At 37.8% G+C, this 14,241-nt stretch overlaps 1 protein-coding gene across 1 annotated transcript; it reads left to right on the forward strand.

The window, feature by feature from the left end:
- Positions 1 to 7,242: 7,242 nt before the first annotated feature.
- LOC121375088 lies at positions 7,243 to 13,722 on the forward strand. Its single transcript, XM_041502321.1, has 4 exons — positions 7,243 to 7,323; positions 8,985 to 9,045; positions 9,578 to 10,857; positions 12,474 to 13,722. The coding sequence occupies exons 2-4, from the start codon at positions 8,988 to 8,990 to the stop codon at positions 13,098 to 13,100; spliced, it is 1,965 nt and encodes a 654-aa protein (XP_041358255.1). The 5' UTR covers positions 7,243 to 7,323; positions 8,985 to 8,987; the 3' UTR covers positions 13,101 to 13,722.
- Positions 13,723 to 14,241: the final 519 nt, after the last annotated feature.

Raw genomic sequence — 14,241 nt, forward strand, 5'->3', positions numbered from 1 at the left:
TTGAAGGGAAAATGGCTTATCATTTACCGATTTCTTTCCAAGATAACTTGCAAGATCGGTAGCAATGGTTGTAACATCCTCTCTTGTGTAGCCATATCCATATGCAGCCATGCCTTGGATGTGAGCAACAAGTTTAGCTTCTTCATCCTTAGATAACAAAGTTTGAGGTCCAGATGTGTTACATGACACGTCAATCCTCCCTCTACAGCGGTCATACAGAGTTGTAACCGGGACTGAAAACCTCTTGGCAGCCTTACGTATGTCTATTCGATCGTCTATTACAGTAGAATATGCCTTAGCCATATTTTCTAGGGTGTATTGCCGGTATCTGGATCTCTCAGTGCGAGAAGTAGTCTAAAAAAAAGAAAAAGGAACCCTTACCTTCAGAAAAGGAACATAGTAAAGTCTCGCAGACGTTAATAAGAATTGGTCTAAACAGGCTTCCATATTTTTCTAAAAGAATCAGATTTATTTCCCTTTACAATGAATGACGTTTTCAGTATGGATATAAACAAAGCAGACGGCACATCGAGTGCAGATATAGACGATGCAGTAAAGTGCTACGTTTGTATTTACATGATGGTATGTACCCAAAACTTGGACAGTGATTCATTAACATTATTTTTTAATAAATTAATTGCCATACTTACACAAGGAAGTTTATGCGCAACATTTTTGTGGTGAACGATGCACAACCTCTTCTTGTTAATCTGCGATGTTTGTTGACGTCACGCCTTCAGTATGCACGTGGAAAATCGCGTATAAATGAGCTGTTCGAAAACATATGATGTTCGAATTTATATGACGGTACGATATATATATATATATATATATATATATATATATCATATCATATCATATCATATCATATCTTACGTGTTCAGTGCAATCAAAGTATGTGATATTTTTCAGATCACATACTTTAAGAATTTGATAACTTTGCAAATTAGATGTAAATTAATCGAGGTCACGGCACTAGATTTATTGACATTTAAGCAAACGCACTAGGGTGACACTCCATTACTGACGTATGCATTCATAGTCATCAAATAAAAACATTTCAATAGGAAGTTTACACTGAAAGCTGTCCAGCGTTCAGAAAAAAAAGCCAACAACAAAAAAACCGTTAAGCATTCGAGTTTGACGTCATTTCCATTCAAAAAGACACCTTAAATCAAAATAAACTAGTGTATAACGTGTTTTTGTTTTCTGAACGCTGGACAGCTTTCAGTGTAAAATTGCTAGTGAAATGGGTTTTTATTATTATTTGATGACTATGAATGCATACGTCAATTATTACACCTTGAATAACGCACCCGTGTTTTACACTTTTTATATTTATGCTGTGAGAAAACAAAACGTTATTGCTTAAAACTCGTGTATTTTGGTTATAAGATAAGAGGGATCACTTAGCTAATAGTTGTAAAAAATTGCATGTCATTAGACTTTGTGTATACCGATCACAATTTCACATTTCTTCTTCTTTTTTTTGGTTCTTTTTTTTGGGGCTGTTTTATAATTTAGTGATTTCTTGAAAACGATTATAGTGACATGATTGACGGTTTGGCACATAGTTTACAGCAATAGTGGTTCTTTTACAGAACACCAAGATTTGTCCCTGGTTAAAGCAACTGGCGGTCATTTTGGATCTGATTGTTTTTCACGTAAAGCGTTTTTTCTCGAAATCTAATGTGCCGCCACGGTGACTTTTTAAGGGAAATATAACAGCGCTGTCGTGCCAAATAAAAAGTCAGCATGAGTGGTGTAGTCTTCTAAAAAAAGAAAAAAACAACAACATTGTCACACGTCTTTTTTAAATTAAGACGTCATAAATTTCAAAGTTCTTCAATTTTACTTATTTGTTCTGCTCATCAAGAATATGTGTTTCACATTAACAAGTGAAATTAAAATTCCAAATTTCAAATTTGTAAGTTCTGTTTTTCAAACGTAAAGCTAGTTTAGATATATTTCAGAAATCATTTTAAAATGTCCTCCCATATTTGAAGGCCTTTAATTCTGCTTCTGTTCAGGGTATGACGTTTGAAAAATTATTAATAAATTGCACAGTATATTGGGCATAAAACTTTGCATGCGGATATTTTTATTTTGTACCGAACTCAAGAATTTTTATTTTTTTGTCCACACCACATATTATATAAACAATTTTAGATTGTTTTTCTCCGTTTTTGAGGTCCGTCATTTATTGTTCTGTTGTACGTTACACGCTATACTGGACATAACACTCTGTATACCAATATTTTGTATTTTGCACCAATGTTAAGAAACAATCATTTGATTTTGCCTTCCCGCACCTCATATTATTTAAACTATTTTTAGATTTTCAGATCGCTTTCCCCCATCTTTGAGGGCTCTTGATTCTGCCTCTGTTCAGTATAATATACTGAACAGAGGCAGAATCAAGAGCCCTCAAAGATGGGGGAAAGCGATCTGAAAAGCGGTATATTATACCGGCCTCGGTGGCGTCGTGGTTAGGCCATCGGTCTACAGGCTGGTAGGTACTGGGTTCGGATCCCAGTCGAGGCATGGGATTTTTAATTCAGATACCGACTCCAAACCCTGAGTAGGGGCTCCGCAAGACTTAATGGGTCTGTGGGATGATGCAATAACAGATCCCTTGCTACTAATGAAAAAATCTACCGAATTTCCTCTCTATATATTAAAATTACCAAATAGTTTACATTCCCCGAAAAGTTTGTTTTGTTTAACGACACCACTAGAGCACATTGATTTATAAATCATCGGCTAATGGATGTCAAACATTTGGTAATAATTTATATGCACATTCCCACACAGGAAAGCACATACCACGACCTTTGACCAGTTGTGGGGCACTGGTTGAAACGAGGAAAAAAAACAATCAGAGAGAGAGAGAGAGAGAGAGAGAGAGAGAGAGAGAGAGAGAGAGAGAGAGAGAGAGAGAGAGAGAGAGAGAGAGAGAGAGAGAGAGAGAGAGAGAGAGACACACACACACACACACACACAGAGAGAGACACACACGCTTGTACCTTGTATAACAAAAGACAGAATAAAACGTGTCTTTATTCTGTAGATATACAGCATGCTTTGTCCAGACCCCCTCCCAGGTTTGATAAAAAAAAACCCACCTTCTTATCACGTGTTCATGTTGCCCATGAGGGTACACAAGTTTCCTACGTTTCGCCGGCATCCAGCTGTCTTCATCAGGGTACTGTAATTATGTTATATTAATTTTCCTAAACAAATGCGACAATTTTAATAAACATGCACGTTTTCGTTATCAGGTATTATCGTCAGCTGCCTTCGTGCAATATACCCCTGCGTGTGCTGTAACCTCACCGTTGTGCAGGGGTGTAACATTCTCTTTGAGAATGGCCAATACAGCACAAAATTTAAGTTTTTAGTAAAATTCAGTATCCGTAAAATTCTGTGATATTTGTGTTTTTGCACAGTTCTTTACACTGTTTTTGTTTAAGTCTTGAATTTTTATATTGATCTTGATCATCACTTTATTTATTTGCATTACCATAGTTTGACACCCAATAGCCGATGTATTTATAGTGCTGGGGTGTCGTTAAACATTCATTCATTCATTCATTCATTCATTCGTGCAATATATTGGGGGCTGCAGTACTCGCCTGAGTAGAAACCAAAAATAGTGCTATAAGTTTGTGCCTTGATTTAGTGTGGAGTGTTATTTTAGAAATGAAATTATGAAATGACCTTTCTATGCTGTAAAAATCATTCGATTTATCAAAGTCCTAATAGGTTTGGGATAACTGTATTCTTTAACGAATTGCATGCATCTGTAAAACTTAAATGCACTTGTACAACTTAAAATCACTGTAGAATATTTATACATGTATATGTAAACCATTCCCGATAATATCATAAGCGTACGAGATGGGGGAGGAATGTGGGGAAGTGTGTGTGTGGGGGGGGGGGGGGGGGGCAACTGCCTTCCTAATGTTTGAGAAAATCTTCAAATTCGGACAAAAATTACAGAGATATTCGAGAAAAAATTAGCTGGCCTGAAACCGTTTCACCGTACATTTCCATCATTCTACCCACAATATTAATTGTAACCTATGTAAAAAAAAAAAAAAAAAAACGTAGTGCTTTGTTTGCAACCCCATATAGATGTTTGACAATAATGCTAATATGAATAAATGTTGTTAAATCCAGATTCGGGAATTTTCGTTTAATTCTAGGAAATATGAGCCTGCACCCTACAAAAACTGAATCACTACGTACGTCTATGCTTGAACCTGCATTGGACGTAAGCATGTCTTAGTTGTTGAGACCATGGTGATGTGGGTTCGAATCCCGCTAAATGAAACTTTGTATTTTTAAATATCACTAGGCTTAATCAAACCTGTTCAAGAGAATAGGGTTTCTTCTTTTCTTCTAGACCGTGTCGGAATTACCAGGCATGGGCAAAACAATGTGCTGAGGTGTCGTTAAACATTCCTTTACAGAGTATATAAAATGACTTTTCTAAATGTGTGATTGATTAAAGTTTAGTTTGTTTAACGACACCACTTGGGCACATTGATTTATTATTCTTAGAGAAGAAACAGTCTTAGAGAAGAAACCCGTAAGTTTTTCCTTTCGTAGCAAGGAATCTTTTATATATATACATGATCCCACAGACAGGATAGCACATACCACCACCTTTAATATATCAGTCGTGGTACACTGCCTGGGTCGAGAAATAGCTAATAAATGGGTCCACCGATGGGGATCGATCCTAAACCGACTAGACTGTCAATTGAAGCCATTTCTAGGGGCTTACTCCCGTTTGGTCGAATTCCCAATTGGTCGAACTGCTAAAACAAAAATAGATATGGTTCAGTGGTCTTACTGACATGCATGTTGTTACCTCAGTCATTATAATGAACTGTTCCAGATTATTTGGAAACTGATTATTATTGTATAGATGGTATAGATATCGCTTAACGCATAAAGTATGCAAATATGACAACTATCGAAATAATCCATGTATTGAATGTAGTGAATGTCTGTAATTAATTTTAAAAGGTCTCGATCTAAAAATGTTTATTTCACAAAAAGCAAAAACAATTTTCAACATTTTAAAATATTCATATTTATTCACAAGAGGCCATGGAGAAACTATGAAAAACTGGAGAAAATATGTTCATGTACGGCAGCCCGTTTATGTACATTGGTAAATAAACCATTGTCCGTCTTTAATCAAAACTTGTACTAACACGAAGAGGCCATGTTCATTACATACACAGGTAATCAGGTAGTGGTTATATAACAGACGAGTACTTATTTTTCGACCAATTGGGAATTTGACCAAATGGGACGATACCCGCCCAGGTACTGCAGGGGTGTCTTGGTTCTGTCAGTGAGTTGCTGCTTGAGGCGACGGACTCTGTTATCGAGATCCCGTAGACTCTCTTCCTCGGTGGTGGTACAGCTCCAGCATTCGAGATCCCGGTAGACTCTCTTCCTCGGTGGGGGTGCATCTCCAGCATTCGAGATCCCGTAGATCTCTCTTCCTTGGTGGGGGTGCAGCTCCAGCTTTCAACTGCACCAGCTTTGCTCTTTCACATTTCTCTATCCCCTTGACCATGTTCATTACATACACAGGTAATCAGGTAGTTGTTATATAGCAGACGAGTACTTATCTTTCGACCAATTGGCATTTCGACCAATTGGGAATTCGAACAAATGGGACAACACCCCCTTCAGGAAGGAAGGAAATGTTTTATTTAACGACGCACTCAACACATCTATAATTACGGTTATATGGCGTCGGACATATGGTTAAGGACCGCACAGATATAGAAAGAGAAAACCCGCTGTCGCCACTTCATGGGCTACTCTTTTTGATTAGCAGCAAGGGATCTTTTATATGCACCATCCCACAGACAGGATAACACATACCACGGCCTTTGATATACCAGTCGTGGTGCACTGGCTGAAGCGAGAAATGGCCATATGGGCCCACTGACGGGGATCGATCCCAAACGGACCGCGCATCAAGCGAACGCTTTATCATTGGGCTACGTCCCGCCCACGCACTTTTCAGAGAAAACCTGGGACATATTTCAATTAGCAGCTGCAAGGGATCGTTTATATGTACTTTCGCATATATAGGCAATACAGCTCATACCACAAATTCTTGATATACTAGTCGTGAATCACTGGTTTGGACAGCAGGGGAGGGGGAGAAACTATGGATCTGCCGATAAGGTTCAACCCTATGACCTAAGTGAGCGCCTGGTCCCCTTGTGTAAAACAGGTCCAGAAGAAAGAAGGTTTTAAATGAAGAAACAGCGTGGCTACCCAGCAGGACACTAGTATAAAAACTGGCCTTTTTGAGCCGATAATTGGTTTCTACTATTCTGTCTTTAAAGGGACATTCCTGAGTTTGCTCCATTGTAAGACGTTTCCGACTAATAAACTATTTCTACGATTAAACTTACATATTAAATATATTTTCTTGTTTAGAATATCAGTGTCTGTATATTCAATGTGTTTCTGGTTGTCTTAATATTTGTAAGAAGCCCAAACTGGATTTTGCACGAATTTTTTTAACCCAATACAGATATTAGAACGATCAGAAACATATTCAATATACAGCCACTAATATTTTATGCAGAAAAATATACTTGATATGTAATTACAAACGTTGAAATGTCTCTGTTAATCGATAACATCTTTAAAATTGCAGAAAACTCAGAAATGTCCCTTTAACTGAAGAAAGTGGAATCTGTTGTGATTCATTTTCGATATAATGGGATGTTGTTGCAACACTGTTTTAAGTGTCGCACAACATTGTAGTACTCAGTGTTACAGGTAACCCCCTTCTCCCTCCCTCCCTCTCTCCCTCCCTCTCCCCCCCCCCCCCCCTCTCTCTCTCTCTCTCTCTCTCTCTCTCTCTCTCTCTCTCTCTCTCTCTCTCTCTCTCTCTCTCTCTCTCTCTCTCTCTCTCTCTTTTAAATGAGGTCCTCCCAAATCAATTTGGGAATCAATGAATCAAATGACATTCCCTGACATATTCGCCATGCACATTGTCTCAGTAACCAGGTATTCATTAAAACTCACTTTGCCGATTGCAGATTAATGAATGCGTTGTGCCGTCGGCGCCTGTCTGTAAATGGTTCCCTCTATTTGTTCTTGTAATTGGCACTTTTTCACGTTTATGGATCACTTGACAGAATCACTAAACTCAATACAAGATCCCAGTCCCTCATTTGTCAGACTCCAGGCTTTGTGTCAAGGTATCTGTAGAGGTATTCGTTAAACGGTTTTCAGTTGGTGTTCGTGTTCTGGGGTAGTACAGAGATAGAGGTAAGGCTTCTTTGTAGTGCGATAAAGTTAACATTGAAAATGTAGCATTTCTATAAATTATTGGGGGGTTTTCGGAATATTTAAAAAATAAAGCCGGTAATTTTGTTAACTTAAAGCCTTCTCTAAAAACTGGTTAATATTTGATCTTTTTTCCCCATAATTTAATGTTAGAATGTTATATTTGATTTTAGAGCATTTGTTCAATTTGTTCAATTTATTCTAGCTATGTTGTAGTGGGTATTTAAAAACGTATATATAATATTTAGAGTGTTCTTCGAAATATACACTAAAGTATTACTTATACGATTAAAAATATGTTGTTTCGTATACAATAATATAATATAAAAAATATTTTAATGTTCATTTGCATTTATTAAAGGCACAGTGAATTGAGAATCATATATGTGTGTATATATATATATATATATATATATATATATATGTGTGTGTGTGTGTGTGTGTGTTGTGTGTGTGTGTGTGTGTGTGCGTGTGTGTATATATGTGTATATATCTATATATATACATATATATATATATATATATATATATATATATATATATGTGTGTGTGTGTGTGTGTGTGTGTATGTGTGTGTGTTTGACCGATATGAGTTAATTATGCAAAACAATGTCGATTAATTTGTAATTACTTATCACAAATAAATTTGAAAACCCTCAGCGAAATATGACAATTGTAACTTTGAGAACGCACCTTTAAGCGGGGCGAACACCTACGTGAACACACCTATCGACAAGTCCGTCGCTTTAGGAATATGTATATGTGCTGGCAAGAAACCCGCGTCTAATTCTATTAGACACAAATTCTGTTTGTCCGTAATCCGTGTGCGTATTACGAAATCCACAATGCGTACAGTGATCTGATACGCACACGCGTAAGGAGGACGCGTAAAATGGAATCTACTCAACACGTTTACAAAGGTAGTAATTGATGCAGATTACGAATTACTGAATACGTATATGCATGTGGATTACGGATAAATGTAATTTGCGATTTAGAGCTTGCGTAACGCCAACAAGACTGTCGCGTCAGATGGTTGTCGACTTGACAGTTGAATCGGCGTTTAATCGGCAGGTGTGTGCTAAGCTTAACAACCTTAGTGAGCCAGTAATGGAAGGAAGGAAGGACATTTTTTATTTAACGACGCATTCAACACATTTTAATTACGGTTATATGGCGTCGGACATATGGTTAAGGACCATACAGATATTGAGAGAGGAAACCTGCTGTCGCCACTTCTTGGGCTACTCTTTTCGATTAGCAGCAAGGGATCTGTTATATGCACCATCCCAAAGACAGGATAGCACATACCACGGCCTTTGATGTACCAGTCGTGGTGCACTGGCTGGAGCGAGAAATATCGCAATGGGCCCACCGACGGGGATCGATCCCAAACCGACCGCGCATCAAGCGAGCGCTTTACTACTGGGCTACGCCTCGCCCATAAAGAGCCAGTAATGAGACAGTTTATAGGTTTTCTCGGAGGATAGCTGCACATTTTTTAATATTGAATGCAAAATGTTTAGCTCTCTGGTCAAGCAAATATGTCACTTCTTTTGGTTCTGCGTTATAATTTTGTTTCTTGTATTCCATTAAAGGTTTTGCATATTATATTGTAAAACATTGTTTATTTTTTGTTTCAGGCAATGGCATTTACGTCTCTAATATTTATTTTATGTGTCCTGAAGACGAGTTACATCGCTGGTATGTACAAAAACAAAAAAGAACAAACAGCAACAAACAAACAAACAAAACTATAATAATGATAATGATAATAATAATAATAATAATAATAATAAATATTAATAATAATAATAATAATAATAATAATAATAATATGTTGATGCACTGGCTCACAAAGCAGAACTGGCCATTTTCAAGGTCGTGTCGTTTAGAACAACCAGTTTTAACATTTTTTAAAAAAACCTGAAAAGAAGTGATTTTATTTATTCAAATTATATTGCTTTGTATCACTCTTATTACACGGTTTACTAATACTAAATATATAAATGTAATATTTTAATTGAGAACCTCCTTTTTGCCTATCACCGACGCTAAAACAAAATCATTAAATGGGGTGGTTGGAAAGATGGTTACCTTTTCTGTCTTGAGAGAGGAAAAACAGTAATCAAGCATCCGTTTTCTTGAATAATAGTTTACTAATGAGTAATAGTTTGCGTCTGTGTAATGGTCCAAAAATCAAGTTTAATGTGTTTCCATTCCTTTGTTGCTTCAGCTGCGTCAACAAACGTTGGAAGAGAATACATCATTGTTTTCATGGAGCATATTGTTAATTCTAGCCAACTCACCGTTTATATCACAACACGTCATCAGACAGCAGTGGAAGTCCAACTATCAGCACCTCTGGCTCCATCTTCTCAATATCCACTGAACATAACGGTAACTAACAGTGTTGTGTCTCGTGTCACGCTGAACAAAGACCTCGCTCTAAAGTTTACTGGACGATTTGACAATGGAGTTTTGATTTCTAGCGATGGCGATATCACTGTCCAGTGCTTTAGTTCCAGTATATCTGCAAAGTACCCATATAGTATTGGTGGATATCTCGCTTTACCGACAAATGTTCTGGGAACGGAGTACATGATAGCTACGTTCCGCGAACGAAACAGCTGCCTGTTCGCAGTTGTTGGTATAGCAGATGATACTCTCGTGGTCATATCTTTCAAACTACCACCGATGAAACAGGTGATGTTCGAAGACAAGACGTACAGAAATGGAGACACCGTCAACATCACCATCAACAGATATGAAGCTGTACATATGTCGTCACTGGGTTCCCTGACCGGCACCTTTATAAGAGCCACTGCAAAGGTTGCTGTGTTTGTCGGTGCAGACTACACATCCGCTAATGGACTCTCCATGGATCACATGGTGGAACAACTCCCTCCATTAGACTCGTGGGGAATGGATTACATGCTGATTCCTTTTCCAGATCGATCGTCATTTGACTTGGTCGTGGTTGTGGCCCAGTTTGAGCGAACAACTGTTGTGTATGACAACGCTAAGTACGTCATAGATGGAGCTGGAGAGAACATCACATTAAAGCTTATGTCTGACACACCAACAAGACTCTGGTCAGACAAAAGAATTGAAGTGATGCAGGTTTCCACTAGTTTCAATACTTACGCAGTCTACACCGACCCAGCAATGCTTCTTATTCCTCCAGTGGAACAGTGGGTTTCGACATATCTCTTTGCGTCTCCGAATATAGAACGCCGAGCTAAGCCTGTTGTACTAGCTCTTGCTGCAGATAGCAACTGTACTCGTCTGTTTAAATTGATGGCAGGAGCAACGCAGGTTTCTCTGACGTGGACTAAAATAGCTGGAACCAAAAGCAGCGTGTCATATACAACCCTTGCTCGAGAAGGCCCTTATACAGTGGACAGTCTGAACGATCCAAGCACGTGCTCAGCATTCGGTGGCTACCTCTACGGACCAGGATTTCACTCGGCCTGGGCAATGCCAATCGGACAGTCTGTAAAATCATTACCAGATGTAAGTGTTTCACCTTTTTCATATTCTTTTTAACATACATGTAGTTTATACGCACAATGGCCTCAGCAGTGAAATTGTGTGAGATGCATAACTTATTCAGAGAAACCATAGAGCTGGACGTTTTCAAAATGTATTATAGATTATGTGTCATTAAATAACAGTAATCGTGAGTTAAGTATTTTTGTATCACATTAAAGTGACGCTATTGAATCAAAAAGGAATCTTAATTAGAAGGGCTATGTCGTCACTGAAATATCATGAACAAATTCCAACTGGTTTATGGTATAAACATTTACACATTGTAATCTTCTACAGATAGGAAAATCGAAGTCGAAATTCAATTTACTTTTACAAAACAAATTTTAGAAAAAAAAGTTCACAAACAACCAATTGTACTGAAAGCTAATTATTCCTTTTCAGGAATATTATATTCAAATGAAACAGTGGTTTGAATTACAGGGTGTATACCACCAAATTAAATAAAATAGACGATCATATTAGCATGTGTTTCAATCAACATACACATCATGAATATAAGTACCACTACCCCTCACCCTTAAAGTGGCATTCCTGAGTTTGCTACATTGTAAGATGTTTCCGACTAATAAAATATTTCTATGATTAAGTTTACATATTAAATATATTTTTTTGTTTAGAATTCAATGTCTGTATATTCAATGTGTTTATGGTCGTCTTAATATTTGTAAGAAGCCCAAACTGGATTTTCTCTTCAAATAATTTCGTACGTAAGAAAAACATTATTTTAGGAAATAAAATGAAATTTAACCTAGTATAAATATTAGAACGCTTAAACACGATTAAACACGATTAAACACGTTTAATATACAGCCACTAATATATTATGCAGAAAAAAATATTTGATATGTACTTACAATCGTTAATAAGTCTCTGTTAGTCGATAACATCTTAAAAATTGTAGCAAACTCAGAAATGTCCCTTTAAAGTAACTACTACCCTAGTTTCACACAAAAACTGCTATCCTATGTCTAGTAGGACCCCACATATGTTTCTAGCACAATTGTTGCTACTTCAAATTATATTACAGGGAATTATTAGCTAGTTGAAATAACATTTTATTACAACAAACCCTGTCACAATTATCGCCAATGATAGCGTTAACTATGGAATCAAACGTTAGAACCACCTAAACTTTTGACCCGCTTAGATACTATTTCATTTCATTTCACTTCATTTCAACTTATTTTAGTGTTTATATCCAATTAAGGTTCAAGCACACTGTCCTGGGTACGCATCTCGGCTATCTGGGCTGTCTGGCCAGGACAGTGGGTTAGTTGTTAGTTGGTTAGTGGTTAGTGAGAGAGAAGAGCCTTAGACCTACCCATTGAGCACTTAAAAACTCGCTCTGGGTTGGAGCCGGTACCGGACTGCGAACCCTGTACCTACCAGCCTGTAGTCCGATGGCCTAACCACGACACCACCGAGGCCGGTTAGATGTCATTTGGTGTACTGCTACCTAAACACATTGATTATGCTTTGTCATTTATGCTAACATTACTAATGACTTTGGGGGACAAAAAAAAAAGAGTAAACAACGGTTATGATTCTTGATTCATATTTGGTTCATTTGATTTCAGAAAAGGGACGAGGTGGTATCAAGTTCTGCAGAATTGGGCGAATCGTCTTCCTTACAAATCATGTCTTCTTCTCCTCAAATAGAAGCCAGTACCCGGTTCGAATCGCCGTCACTTGAATCATCATCAGATGAATCATCATCACCGGTTATAAGACCATCGTCAACGTACTTGTCTTTGACGACCACTTACGAAGAGTCGAGTGTAAATGCAGAAATTTCTGAACATAGTATCTGCAGCAGCAATGACGCATTAGAGGTGTCTCTCACGACATCAACGAGTATGGAAAAGAGTTCGTCATTGCAGCCTTCGACCACCAGTATCAGCTCTACTCGTCCGCCATTGTGCACGTGCTCGTGCAAGGTCACAAGAACAGTGACTGACGTCAGCTCGAAGATTGTCGAAATGCAGAAGAATCTGACAGTAGAGAAGAAGAATCTGTCGTCCACAAGACGAAAACAGCAGAGTGCAGTTGACCCCAGGTCATCGTCGCTTACCATCGGTCTGTTTGGGATAGCATTTGTATCTCTGACTCTCATGTTGGTTACCGTGCCGGACATCATCCAAGGGATCAGTTACCTATTATCTGCTTTTCACGCAGAACATTCTTTTGAACGGTCCAAAAAGTAAAATATCTGGCCTGGTGCTTGTATAACACGTTTAGAGTCTAGACTCGAGCCTCTAATAAAGTCTGAGACACTAATGTCGTGACAACGCCATACAAACTGCATACGTGTGACGTCATTGGAGATTGAGTCTGGACTCTAAAGGTGTTATAAGCACGGGCCCTGGTCTTGACTTTTGATTATTTGAGAACGTGAAGAGCAATGCAGATGATGGATTACGATATTACTAGTTATGATATTAACCATACATTTGTATGTTCCTAAGTTAACAAAATATTTAATGTTTATAGGTCCATGTATACAATATAATACTATAATATAATATATTATGTTGCAGTAGTGTTTAGAACTATATGAAATATACACTTCTGTAAAACTGACACTAGATTATCATAAAATAATTATTATGAGAATCAAACACAGCATGTACATTTTACAGTAACGTAACTATGAAACATGAAAAGATAATTTGTGACTGGTTATTTATTTCAGTTGTCAATTATTACATCAAAGACAGCGTAATTACAAACAAGATATTATTTCGATATATTTGAATTTCAAACGTGCGCTTTTCTACAAGATTTACATTATTCTAGGTATTTTTTAGAAAATGACAAAAATGTATGATTGGCTGGATAATAAAAAGTCGATATAACGGTCGTTTTGGGTTTACCCCCCCCCCCCCCCCACACACACACACACACACACACACAAACACCACCCTCTCCCCAAACCTAACCAATTCCTCCGCTCTAAGCGTATGCATATGTAACTGCATTTGCCAGGATCAATTTTAGTTGTAGAATGCAGGATATTGCTTTTTTTTACATTTATTTTCAAAATGTTTTCAGCAGGAGCATACCCCACAGCCTCCCCCTTCCCCCTTCCCCCTCCCCCCACCCCAGAACCCATCAGAATTGACGTTATCAAGGTAGACGAACCACTTTAGAGAAGAGATTTAGTTTTCACAATTTTACTTACGACCTCAATCTCATCCCGTCAGTTTAAACACCCTCTGCAAACTGTCCTACATACGCGCCTGTGTTAACAAAGATGTAGTCCTTTATTGACGGAGAAATAAATTTAGAAACGCCTGCCATTAGGTAGAGAAGCTGGACAAATTATGTTAGTGAAATCATCACATC

The sequence above is a fragment of the Gigantopelta aegis genome, chromosome 6 (assembly GCF_016097555.1).
Source record: "Gigantopelta aegis isolate Gae_Host chromosome 6, Gae_host_genome, whole genome shotgun sequence".
NCBI classification, from domain to species: Eukaryota; Metazoa; Mollusca; class Gastropoda; order Neomphalida; family Peltospiridae; genus Gigantopelta; species Gigantopelta aegis.

What these genes read in the sequence shown, in the direction of transcription:
- LOC121375088 (XM_041502321.1), top strand. Translation starts at nt 8,988, where the DNA reads ATGGCATTTACGTCTCTAATATTTATTTTATGTGTCCTGAAGACGAGT. An exon ending in GAAGACGAGTTACATCGCTG is followed by an intron (nt 9,046 to 9,577) that starts GTATGTACAAAA and finishes TTGTTGCTTCAG; the next exon opens with CTGCGTCAACAAACGTTGGA. An exon ending in CTGTAAAATCATTACCAGAT is followed by an intron (nt 10,858 to 12,473) that starts GTAAGTGTTTCA and finishes ATTTGATTTCAG; the next exon opens with AAAAGGGACGAGGTGGTATC.